We start from the raw sequence: 12,151 nt of genomic DNA on the forward strand, positions 1-12,151 counted from the left end.
TACCTCGTGGGCACCGATGGTCCCGGCCTGAGCTGCTCTGTGAATTCCACTCCGTCTTTAAAAGGTTTGCTTTTAGTTCCACAAACCATCGCTGGGCGTCTCAAGAGGATACACAAGTGTCCCAAGTAATAAACCGGCCTTCCTCACCATCCCTCCCTGTGCGGGACCCCACTCCGGGGAAGAAGCTAGATTTTCGTTCAGCCCCGCCTGACCCGTTGCACAGGTGAACAAACACATAGTCTCATAAACGGATGCTGACCTGTTTTTAAAAAACAATCCCAAATGGGGTGTTGAGTCTACCTGGCGGCATTTACAGCCGGGGGGGGGGGGGGTGGGGGTGGGGGGAGGTCTCACCCGGGACTGCTGTGCCCCAGGAGACGCAGACCTGGCCGCGACCCTGAACGGTAGTTGGCCTGCTGTGGACCTACTGGGAGCACTACAGGACCCCTCCGGCCCGAACCAGAATATAGAGACATGTAACAGTTCGCCGGTGTCTATGAACTGGCACAAGGTTCTACGGTCTTCCGCCACTAATGGCGTCAATGGTGGTCACACAGGTAACCAACCCCAGGACCCCTATCTCGCCAGCCCTCCTCCATGCGTCTCATGCTGCTGCCATTGTACAGATGTGGAAACTGAGGTTCCCAGAGGGGTAGTCTTGTGCTCTCCAGACTTCACCTTGGAAAGGAGCTCAGCTTCCCGGCAGGGCTGGGAGGAAGGGAGCCAGCTGGGAGGACGCTCGGAAGTCAAGTGTAACTTTTAAACGTCTGTGACTTGGGGATTCTGGGCTCTATGCGTTCCTAGCCACTTTAAAATAATAAAACATTGCTTTATGTTAGGTTGGCATTCGGATTCCTAGACGCCTGCCCTCCCCCTTCATCCTGGGGTTTTAACACCGCCCCCCCCCCACCCCGCCAGCCGCACAAGGGGTTTTTAAATAAAATATTTGCGAAGTGCTCATGATGTGCTAAGCACTGTTTGTTTGCATGACAGACGCCCGCCTGCAGCGGTGGCCCCGGGAACAGGCGTTCTTACAGAACCCTCCTCCCTCCTAGTCCAGCGCCTGGACCCTGGGCGAGTGGCTTCCTTCCTCTGGGCCTCAGTTTCCTCCCCTGTAACACGGGACGATAATAGGGTTCCTGGTACCTTCCATGTCCCTGGGCACAGGACAGCTGCCCCAAGTTGGCTGGAGGGTAGCATTTGGAGTCAGGACACTGCGAGAGACAAGTCAAAAGCACCAGGCTTTCTAAGAATGTTTCGGTCCACATTGGGTAGAGGTTCAGGCTAAGTGTCGATAGGCTTATGCCCATGGACCCCACGGGGGAGGGGCGGTGTTAGTGCAGTTTACAGGGGACAACGCCAAGGGGCAGAGCGACACCTCGCCCTAGTCTGTGGAGTGGGAATAGGAGTTTCAGCCGTGGAGGCTGGGAGGATTCAGGGGGTGAATGGAGAAGGGTTGAGGTCATGGTCATCAGGTGCCCTAGGGGCGGACACTGGAGGAGGGCAGGTCTGTGTCCAGCTACTCCAGAAGGAGAACAAGGGAGCTTTACGGATGTAGGGGCTGAGGCCAGGTGGTCTGGCTCCAAGCCACTCACTGTGCCTCAGTTTCCAGATCCGTGAAATGGGCACACGGCTGGAGTGCCAGGAGAAATTGCTGGGCACCCAGGGAAGAGGCTGCAAGGGTCCGTCTGGCCAGCCTTACCTTCTGGACACATCCTCCTGGGATGTTGAGGAGACTACTGGGCGATGCCAACCCCTCCCCCCCTCCGCCTCCCCCCCCCCCCCAGTTCCCCTTTGGTGCTAACTGGAAAGGTGAGAGCAGATTCCTGGAGGCTCTGGGTTAGCTGGGAACTTTCTCGGGCAGGGAGGTCACTTGGAGCGAAGCCCCTGTGCCCGGGCAACTGCAGCCCATGTCTGGCTCTCAGGGGAGCAGGGGCCGAGGTGCGGAGGGACCCCCTCTCCTGCCATGCACCCCGGGTCGTACATCTTTAAGGGGAAAGACGCGCGCTGGCGCTGGGCCTCTGCACACGTCACTTCTTCATTCTTTCCCTCCCCCCCCCCCAACTTGGCTCTTTTGTCCAACTTCCCGGCCAGCGCGGGGAGGGTTGGGGGGGGGGTCTTAAAAATCCACCTCCGGCCCCAAAGGGTCCAGCACCCCCTCCCCACTTGGCTCGGGTGGGCGGTCCTGGGGGACCCGTGGCGGCCGGTGGGTCCCCGGTCCGGTGCCGGGGACCAGGGCGGCTCGTAATTCGTAATAATAGCAATGATGGGGGTTCATGGGGCACGGGGGGGGGGGGATGCGGGGGGGAGCGGCTTTCCTTCCCCGCTCGCGCTCTTTTTTTCCCTCGTTTCTTTGAAAGTTGGATGTTGAGAAGTGGGAGGTTCGGGTGGGAGGGGAGGGAAACTGGGGGGAGGGAGGGGGGAGGTTGCCAGAGGGAGGAGAGACAGAGACACGGAGAGACAGAGACGGAGGAGGAGAGAGGGAGGGGGGACAGGAAAGGAAGAGAGAGGGAGAGCGAGCGAGCGCGGGAGGGAGGGAGGAGGGAGACCGAGGGAGGAGGCGGCGAGGAGCGCGCCGGCCGCGGCCGCGGGGGGGGGTTTGGAAAAATGACTCAGTAAGTTCAGCGCGCCCGCTCCGGCCGGCCCTGCGCCTCCCGCCGCGCCCGGGATGTATTCGTCCCCGCTCTGCCTGACCCAGGTACGCCCCGCGCCCCCCGCGCCCCCCGCCGCCTGGCCCCGGACTCGGGAAGCCCGAGGAGGCGGGACGCGAAAGGCGCGCGTCCCTCCCGCCGCCCCGCCGGGGCGCCCCCGCCGCGGGGCCGGGGGCCGGGGGCCGGTGGGGGATGGGCTGGGTCGGGGACCCCCCCCCCGCCCCGACCCTCCCCCGGGACTCCCGCCCCGCCCCCCGGCGCCCAGGCCTCTCCCCCACCCCCCACCCCACGCGGACGCGGGGCTCGGGGAGCAGGCTCGCCGGACGCGCGCCCCCATTCCACCCGGGAAGGTCTGGGGGCGCCCCTCGCCCCGAGAGCCGAAGGCGGGCTCTGCGTGACCCCCCCCACCCCCACCCCTCCGCCCCGGACCCGGCCTGCCTCCAGGTGGCATCGAGGGGTCCTGGCTGGACCCCCCACTCGGGACTCTCTCGAGGAGAGGAGCCCTCGGATGTGCTCCCCAGACAACCCCCCGCCCCCCCCCACCAAGGTTGTGCCCCGCCACCCCAGCCCCGGGACGCCTTTCCCCCCATTATTGGCCCACGTGTGCGTGAAGGGGGAGGGGGCGCGCGGAGTTGGAGGCGCCAGCAGCTGGGGGAGGGGGCGCGCCGACGTCCCGGCTTGGTCTCCCGCGCCCCCCCCCCCCGCCCCCCGACACCGATCTGATATTTTCGCCGCATCGATTCTGGATTGTTGAGCCGCCGCCGCCGCCGGGAGGAGCCGGGAGGCCGGGCGTTCCGGGGTCTGGCCGGGGCACTGCGGCGCTGCGGACGCCCTCGCCAGCCCGGCACCTGCCCCGGCCCCTGCCCCCCTCCCGTAGCCTCTCACCCCTGGCCCCGCTCCCAGACTGCCCCGGGCTGAGCCCTTGTGTGACCGGCAAGGGGGTGCGTGGGGAGGGGGCGGCTGCCCCCGTCCCGGGCCGCACCCCGGGGGACTCCTTTCCTCCTCCAGCTCCCTGTGGGACGGCCTCCGAGGTCTGCCTTCGTTCGAGCTCCCCCCGTGTCCTTATGTGTCTTCAGGCCAGTGGGGTTCCGGCCTCAGTTTCTCCGGAGGACTAAGACAGGTTCTGGAGACAGGGGCAGACTGTAAAGTGCAGAAGTCAGGGGGCGGGAGTCCACCGGGAGCCTGGGTGCCCTGAGGAGCACCTTATGGGGAGCACGTGGATGTCTAGCTTGGGCCCCAGGGACCGCCAGTGTCTGGGGGGGGGCCCTATTCAGGATCCTGGGGTCTCCCTCATTCGTGGTAGGATCTTTCTTGCCCCGCTGGGAAGTTCCTGGCTGCTGTCAGCCAGGGGGAGGGCGGGTGCCGAGAGGGTCTCGGGCTTGTCCTACCCATGATCCCCTGAGTGACCTTGGGCAAGTCCCTGCCCCTATCCGGGCCTCAGTTTCCCTTTCCGAACAACTTTGGGAGGGGGGTCCCCGCCCCCCGGGAACAACTAAGGTTGCAGTCAGGGTTGCGTGTGACCTTGGGCCTCCCCGTCTCTGGGCTGGTGGGGTGGCCTGGGTGGCTGCGGGTGCCCCCGCCCCCTCTGCCCTTCTCACGCTCCCCAGCTCCCGGGAGCCACACAGAGGGGGGGGCCGAGCCAGGGAGGCTACTCCAGGGGAGGAGGTTGGAAGGCCGCCTTTTGTCACCGAGCCCTGGAACTGCCCCATCAGGACTCCTCGGGAGACAGGCCTCCGTCCACGCTGCTGCGGTGGGAACCCGAGCGGGAACATGTGTGCTCAGGGGCCTGGCTTGGTGGCCGTTCCCGGGTGGTGGAGACAACAGTGAGGGATATCTGAGGCTGCCCCGTGCAAGCGACGGGGGGGGGGGGACACACAGAGAGAGCCCCCCCACCGTGGAGGGAGGGGGAGGGGCCCAAATGCAGGGGGCACCCCTCCCCTGCTGCTCTCCTGCGTCCCCCCCACCGAGGAGGGGTGCCCCGCAGCCAGGTGTGATCCTCAGGGGTCCCTGCAGACCCAGCCTGGTCTGGGGGCTCCCGGAAGGACCCTGGCCGCCCCACTCAGCCTGCGCCCCTCGCCAGCACCCCGTTTCTGTCTGACCATCATTTTCCTCCACCCATCTCTCTGTCCCCCCGCCTGTGTCTCTGTGACTCTCCCTGTCTCTGCCTCCAAGCCTGTGTCTCTCTCTCTCTGTCCCCCCATGTGTCCTTCCCCACGTCTTACATCTCTTCCCCTCTCTGTCTCTGTGTGTCTCTCCCCGTGTCTCCCCGTCTCTGGGCCTCCATGTCCCCCCTTTTCCCGACTAATTTTACAACCTGAGCCCATCCGAAAATAGCTCCCTTTTAGCTGATTCGACCCGGATCCTTGTCGGAGCCGGAGCGGGGAGGGGGGGGGGGAGGCGGCCGCCCGGTGCCAGCGCCCCTGCGCCCCCGGCCCTGCCCACCGAGGGGGGGGTGGCCACGGCGGCCCTGGAGGATTCTGGGAGCCCCGTCCCTGTTTCAATGGTGACTCAAACGCTTTTTCACTTTTACTCTCGAGAGTAACTGTGGAGCAGCGGTTACTTCCATAAATCCTGCCGGCGGGAAGGCCGGCCTCCCGCTCGCCCCGCTCTGGGCCTCCCTCCCTGCCTCCCTCCGCCCCAAGCGCGCCACGTTAGTTATTCCGGGTTTGGGGCCAAATCCCTCTTGGCTGCAGGGCCCAGGATTCCCCGGGGCCGCGGGGCTGGGCCCAGGCCACGGCCACGGCCACGGCCAAGCCGGGCCGCCAGGGCCCCTCCCTCATTCATTCATTCCTCCCTTCATTTCTGCCCCTCCGTCCCTCTCAGCCCCTTACGGGCCGTTTCCCCAGCGGGGAGACTGAGGCTGGGAGGGTGGCCGGGACTTGTGATCTGTGTACTAGATATTTGAAGTGCCTCCTAGGGGCGGGGTGGGGATGGGGAATCAGTGACGTCTAGGCCTGGTGGGGGCTCTGGGGGTGGGGGGGGGGGTCGGGATCCCCCAGCACCTCAGGGCTGGGAGAGGAGCCCAGACCAGAGAGGGCCAGGGCCTGCCCGGGGTGGCACAGCACAGCACGGCTGGCAAGGCTGGGCCTGGGGCCGCTTCCTGCCTGGGTGCTGAGCCGGGCCTGGGCAGGTGGACGCTCCCTGTGGGTGTGCCCCCCGCCCCACCCGCCGCCCCGTGGTCTGATGGCCCCTGCTTCGCTCCTGCAGAAAGCACAGCCTCGCTCCAGGCTGCTCTCTGTCTCCGTGCCTGCGTCCCTCCCTCCCTTCTCTGCGGCGGTGGTGAGGTGCCTCAGCGCGTCAGGGCCAGGCGCCTTGTAAATCACGAAGCCCGGATTCTGGCCGAGTCAGCGTTCTCTCCCTCTCTCCCTCTCTCTCTCTCTCCTCCCTCCCTCCTTCTCTCTCTCCCTCGGTCTCCGTTTCTCTTTCCCTCTGTCTCTCTCTCCCTCCGGCTCTCTGTCTCTGTCTGTCTGTCTGTCTCTCTCAGCCTGAACCGTCTGACCTGTCTCACACCAAATGCACACAAAACACTCACCAGGTCCTGGGTCCTCCCGCCCCCCGTCACACGAATGCACGCGTTCACACCGACCCATACACGCGTGTGCCGCCTCGCCTAGGTGCACCCCCTTGGTGCACGTGCAGGGGCCCCCGCGGGACTGAACCACACGCAGCCACGCGCACAGACGCGCGGGCTGACACCGCACCGACGGAGACACGGCCCCGCCTCGCCGCGGACGTGCCCTCACGGGGTTCCCCGAGCGGGACACCTAGGGCCCCTGGGATCCGCCTCCACATCTCGCTCAGGAGGCTCAGCACTGAGCCCTGGGCCTTCTGGCTGGGTGCCTCTGGGCAGGGGACCTCACTCTTCGTGCCCCGTCCTCACGGTGAAGTTCAGGGTGAGCTTCAGCTCCTCCTTGCGGCCTGAGGATTCAGGGAGGCGGGTCCCCTCTGAGGTGCCCGGCGCACAGTAGGTGCTTATGTTTGCTGCATAAACGAACGGCCGCACGGGTCCACCAGCTGAGACAAGGTGCGCAGGCCTGCCTTCCTCGGATGCCTCACCCTTAGCACAGCGCCTGGTATACAGCGGGTGCCAAATAAATGTGGCTGTGATTATGGCGGTCGCTAGACTAGTAATTGGATCAAACACCTGGGAGGCCTTTCCAGCATAGCCTCCCCTCCTTCTGTCACTGCTTGCTGGGCAGGGAGCCAGGCCCTGGGCTGGGTGATGGGGACAGCGGTGACCCCTGAGGGTTTTTCTCGTGGTCTTTCCTCCCCGCCGGGCCTTGTCCAGGGTCGTCCCGAGTCTGGCCAAACCCAGCGGGGTAGCAGCATCCTTCCGCGCCTGGGGTGTGTGAACAGGGGGGGTAATTAAGGGTGAGGTTGCTCCCACGGGGATCCGGGCGCTGGGGGCACAGCGGTGAACGACAGTGTGTCCTGGAGGGCCTGCCGCTCTGGCCGAGGACGAGGTGGCGTGTGACTTGGGACGGAGCAGGGGAAGGGAGTCACACGGGATTCAGAGCGGGCACGCAGGGTGCTCCGGGGAGTCCCAGCCATGGGGCCAGACCACGTGCTTGAAGGGCCCAGCAGCGAGGCCGAGGGGGTCAGGAGGTCCCCAGTCACAGGGACGCGGGTCCGAGTCCCAGCTTGGCGCCTCCCCGGCTGCGTGGCTGTGGGCGGGTGGCCTCGGTGCTCAGCGCCTCAGTCTCTCCATCCGGAAAATGGGTGCAAGGATCGTCCCTGTCGGTAGCTCAGGAAGTGATCGGCCCCCGAGATGACTCCCTATCTGTCTCTCCCGCACCCCGGCCATCCTGCTGGAACATGAAGGCACAGAGAGGGAAGTCGGGAGATCCAGGGTTCAGACTCCCTGGTCACTTTGGCAGGAAGTTGACATTCCCACTCCTCAGGATACATACCCAAATTCTTCCCAGTGGCCCACTAGACCCTGCACACCCGGCCCCCGTCGCCCCCCTGCTCTCGTCCCTCCCATTCTTCCTGTTCACTCTGTTTCAGTGACACCAACCTCTTCGCCGTTCTTGCAAAACATTAGGCACGGGGCTGCCTCAGGGCCTTTGCACATGCTGTTTTCACTATGTGGAGAGCTCCTACCCTGGATTGTCATTTTTTTAGGTCTTTGTTCAAGTGTCCTCTCCTCTGAAAGACCCTCCCTGACCACCGTCAGCAAAAAAAAAACAAACAGACACAAAAAAAAACCCGCAACCCAAGGGATCCCCTGGCCCTCCTCAAACTCCTTGAAATTTTTAAAGGGCACTTTGTTCAAACTGACATTTTATTACATATTTGTCGGCTTGTTTTAACATCCATCCCTACCCCAGATCAGGATCCAGGTGAGGACAGAGCCCAGGTCACTGCTGGGTCCACAGCACCGTGCACGGAGCTGGCACACAGTAGGCACTCAATAAATGTTTGTGGAACAACCAAATGAATCTCTCCCTCGTTATATGAGCGTTGTGCCTAAGCTGTGACGCTCTGAGCTTGAGGGGAGGAAGGACCTGAGGTTAGGAGCACTCATCTGGTGCCAGATGGGCCTGGGTTTGAATACGAGCTCTGCTGTTTGCCGCTTAACCTGGGTTTAACCCGGAGGGAAAGACACTGGACCCGGGGCTTTGAAGGATGCGTAAGAGTTTGGGATAAGCATTCAGGAGCTGGCAAGACTGATTCGCCGTAACGTTTCGTGAGTCACCGAGTAGATGAGGGAGAGAGAATCCTTCCTGGAAAAGCATTCATGGTCTAACCCATCCGGCAAGGGCTGGGACCCAGGTGTCCAGCTCCCTTTTTGGCCAGGAAATCCCAGCGAGCCAAGTTTCTGGGAGTTTCTGGGAAAGTCCTGGCCTCACTCCCTTCCCCCCCAGCATTGGCTCTCTGGTTACCAGGAGTCCCAAACCCCAACAGCTGCAGCACCCCATTCTGCCCATGGTACAGAACGAGAAACCGAGGCCCAGAGCGGAGCAGTGATTTGTTCCTGGGTCACGCAGAAGGTGGCCGCTGTAACCCGACCTCATTCCCTTACAGACAGTCCGCTTGGTGGTCCTGGGACCCAGGTTTGGGGGAGGGGGGAGGAAGGGAAGGCAACAGAACTGGACTTGGAGGACCCCAGCTTGTGTGGCTGCCAGGCTAGGTCTGGGGGAAACTCCGAGGAGAGCAGGACAGGCTGCCTGAAGGAGAAGGGGCACTGGAGACAAGGCTTTGAGGGATGTGTAGGAGTTCTGGAGGACTCTTGGCCTCTAGCTTGCCTTGACCGTGTCCTTGGCCTGGTCAGCCGGCGAGGGCATCGGGAGGTGCCTGGGAAAGATGCGTTGGTTGTGGCAGGCCTTGTGGGACAGAGACAGTGACGGGCCTGCCTCTCACCTGGCTTGACCTCCCAGGGAGGACGAGGGACGCTGGGGCAGCAGGTCCATGACCCAGTTACAGACTGTTTGCCTTCCTTCCTCCAGGCCCAGCTGGGGTCACTGGTGACGTGGGCTCCCACCCCTGCCCACCTCCCTGGCACCTCTCCTGAGAGTGGACCCAGAGCGGGGGTGGGGCTCCAAGAAGGGGCGGAGCCCAGAGAAAGGGGAGGGGTTCAGAGAGAAAAGGGTTCTGGCGACCTGTCTGTCTGTCCCTGCTGGCTGACAGTCCGGCTGCCCCTTCCCAGCTACCTCTTATCACTGCCCCAGTAAGCCCGAGAGTTTGGGTGGCGGCCATGGCCCAAGGTCAACACCATTGCCTTGGCCTCCTGCCACCCTGGCGTCCCCTCCACTGGGGGCAGCGACCTATGCCTCTACCGATCCCCACCCCCCCCACCCCCCCGGCTTCTCTGGCCAGGCAGCCTGGGCTCTGGTCCCAGCTCTGCTGACCGGCTGTGTGACCCTGGGTGAGTCACTCCCCGTCTCTGGGGCCAGCGTGTCAGGTGGCATTCAGGCACAGAAAAGCCAGGCTGAGGTTGGACAGACTCCGGCCTAGGATGGGCCCCCTCCATTCTCCCTCTGCCTCAGCAGGTCAGCCGGGGTGGGGGCAGGGGTGGGGGTGTGGGCAGCGGAAGAGAGCCCTGAGGTCCAGTCCCTGCCACAGCTGTCACGGTGACTCACGCTTTGGGGGACATCGGAGTGGGGAGCTGGGGTTGGCACAGGCCGAGCCCCGGCCCGCCCCACCCTGGCGAGGGCGGGAGGCTATTTTCAGAGCCTGGGTAATAGGTGAAATCTGAGGTCGTCTCCCTTCCTCACCCTCCCGCCGGCACCCCACGGCCAGAGGTGCCCAGAGCAGGGAGGGTGCACCGGGTGGGGGTTACTGTGGGGTCCTTGGGCCTTTCCCTGAGCCCTGGAAGACTGTAAAAGCCACCAGAAGACTTGTAACAATGTCAGTAATAATAATAGAATAGCGTGGCCTCGGGAGCTGGGCAGATAATGGGACTCACATGCCAGGAAGACGTCTCGCTCCCCCTCTGGGAGCCTGGCGGGCCCAGGCGAGAGCGGAGACACACGGCCCAAGGTTTTCTTCCCTTTGTCTTCCTTTCTCCTGGAGGCTGAGAAACCAGGTCTGGGAGGTTCTGCAGACTCAGTTTCCCTTGATGAAACACGGAGAGAGGCAGCACCCCTACCCCCAGGGGAGGGGACTGGGCCTCCCACGGCCCCCGGTTGCGCTCCGGGGGACCCAGCGAGGGCCGCTGCTGTTGTCATGGGGAAGTCAGATGGGTGTAGGTTCCACGCCCCTCGTGACTAGGTCCCCTCTTAGGGCCTCAGTCTTCCCGTCTGTAAAGTGGGTGTTGGGGCCTCCCGGCAACACCAGTTAGGCATGACTTGGTGGGGGGGGGGGGGTGGGTGCTGAAGTCACAGGTCTGGCCAGGACTTAGAGCCTCCCCAGGCCTCAGCTTTTCTGTCTGTGGAATGGGTCTTACCGGCCTCCAGGGGCTCCTCTCTCCAGCTCTGGACCTCCTTGGACGGGCTCCCGTTCTCTCTCGTGTTCTGATCTCATGCCTTCTTGGGCCTCCACTTTCCCTGCCCCTCCAGGGGGGTCTATACAGGAGCCCCTCCCCCTTCCCTCGGCCCCTGACGTCGAGGTTGCCCTAGTCTTGGCCCGTAGACCTCGGCCGGCCTTGTCTGTACCTAGGGGTCTATAGGAACGACCCCTAGCCCTCATTTCTTAAATCTGCACCGGGGGCCGGTGGAGGCTGCCCTCAGACCTGCCCGCCCCGGTGTCAGCTTTCTTGGCTGATGGTAGATCTGAGAAACCAGCACCAAGTGACATTCTCAGAGCCTGGCCTCTCCTGCAATCATTGAGCGCTCACTGTATGCCTGGCGTATGCTTGGCCCCGGTCTAGACACGGGAGCGCACGCTCTGGTTCCGGGGTTTGCAAACCACAGGTCCCGGGGCCCAATGCCCGCCACCTCTCTTCCTAAACACAGTGTCCTCAGAACGTGGTCACGCCCGCCATTTACGTGTGGCATCTACAGCTGATCTGGCAGTAGGTGCAGAGTCGAGCAGGTGCGACAGAACGGAACGCTCGCCACCTTGTCCTTTAAAGCGCTTCCAGACTGGGGTGTGCCGACCCCCTTTCTGGTGGGCAGAGAAGAGCTCCCTAACATCCTCATTCTCCCGACCTCAGTGTTCCCCATCTGTGCAATGGGCTCGCCCCCATCCGCCTCTGGGGGCCCTCCAGGGTTCAAGACAGCCCTCCGTGAACTCCTGCCTTGCCCTGCGCCTCCCACATAGTCCAAGCCTCAGTTTCCCCGTTCGGGCAATGGGGCCGGTTCACGCCAGTCCCCCGTGCACTTCCGCCGGGTCCTCTCTCCCCCTTCCCCCCCCCCCCCCCCCCCCCGCCCCCAGCCTTCACTTTCCCCCAGGAGGTCACCAGGTCCCTGCCCACACGCGCCTGGGTCTTCCTGGGGCCCCTAGACCTCAGTCCCCTGGGCTGGGCGGTGGGCCCCCGGTCCCCGGCGCCTCCTGACCTCTGGCCTCTCGTGCCTGCAGGATGAGTTCCACCCGTTCATCGAGGCGCTGCTGCCTCACGTCCGCGCCTTCGCCTACACCTGGTTCAACCTGCAGGCGCGGAAGCGCAAGTACTTCAAGAAGCACGAGAAGCGGATGTCGAAGGACGAGGAGCGGGCGGTGAAGGACGAGCTGCTGGGCGAGAAGGCCGAGGTGAAGCAGAAGTGGGCGTCCCGGCTGCTGGCCAAGCTGCGCAAAGACATCCGGCCCGAGTGCCGCGAGGACTTCGTGCTGGCCATCACCGGCAAGAAGGCGCCGGGCTGCGTGCTCTCCAACCCCGACCAGAAGGGCAAGATGCGCCGCATCGACTGCCTGCGCCAGGCCGACAAGGTGTGGCGGCTGGACCTGGTCATGGTCATCCTCTTCAAGGGCATCCCGCTGGAGAGCACCGACGGCGAGCGCCTGGTCAAGGCGGCGCAGTGCGGCCACCCGGTGCTCTGCGTGCAGCCGCATCACATCGGCGTGGCGGTCAAGGAGCTCGACCTCTACCTGGCCTACTTCGTGCGCGAGCGAGGTGAGGC

At 64.0% G+C, this 12,151-nt stretch overlaps 1 protein-coding gene across 5 annotated transcripts in view; it reads left to right on the plus strand.

The window, feature by feature from the left end:
* Positions 1-2,548: 2,548 nt before the first annotated feature.
* The window catches only part of NFIC (nuclear factor I C), a 59,797-nt gene continuing 50,194 nt past the window's right edge, over positions 2,549-12,151 (plus strand). For all 5 annotated transcript variants that reach the window (XR_007148245.1, XM_047840825.1, XM_047840835.1 and 2 more), the window contains exons 1-2: positions 2,549-2,698; positions 11,613-12,144. Coding sequence is in view for 4 of the 5 variants with exons in the window: in XM_047840825.1 (XP_047696781.1) it covers positions 2,669-2,698; positions 11,613-12,144 (562 nt within the window). In the remaining variant the exon portion in view is untranslated. The remainder of the gene's footprint in view (positions 2,699-11,612; positions 12,145-12,151) is intronic.

This window comes from Prionailurus viverrinus, chromosome A2 (genome assembly GCF_022837055.1).
Source record: "Prionailurus viverrinus isolate Anna chromosome A2, UM_Priviv_1.0, whole genome shotgun sequence".
In the NCBI taxonomy this organism is placed as follows: Eukaryota; Metazoa; Chordata; class Mammalia; order Carnivora; family Felidae; genus Prionailurus; species Prionailurus viverrinus.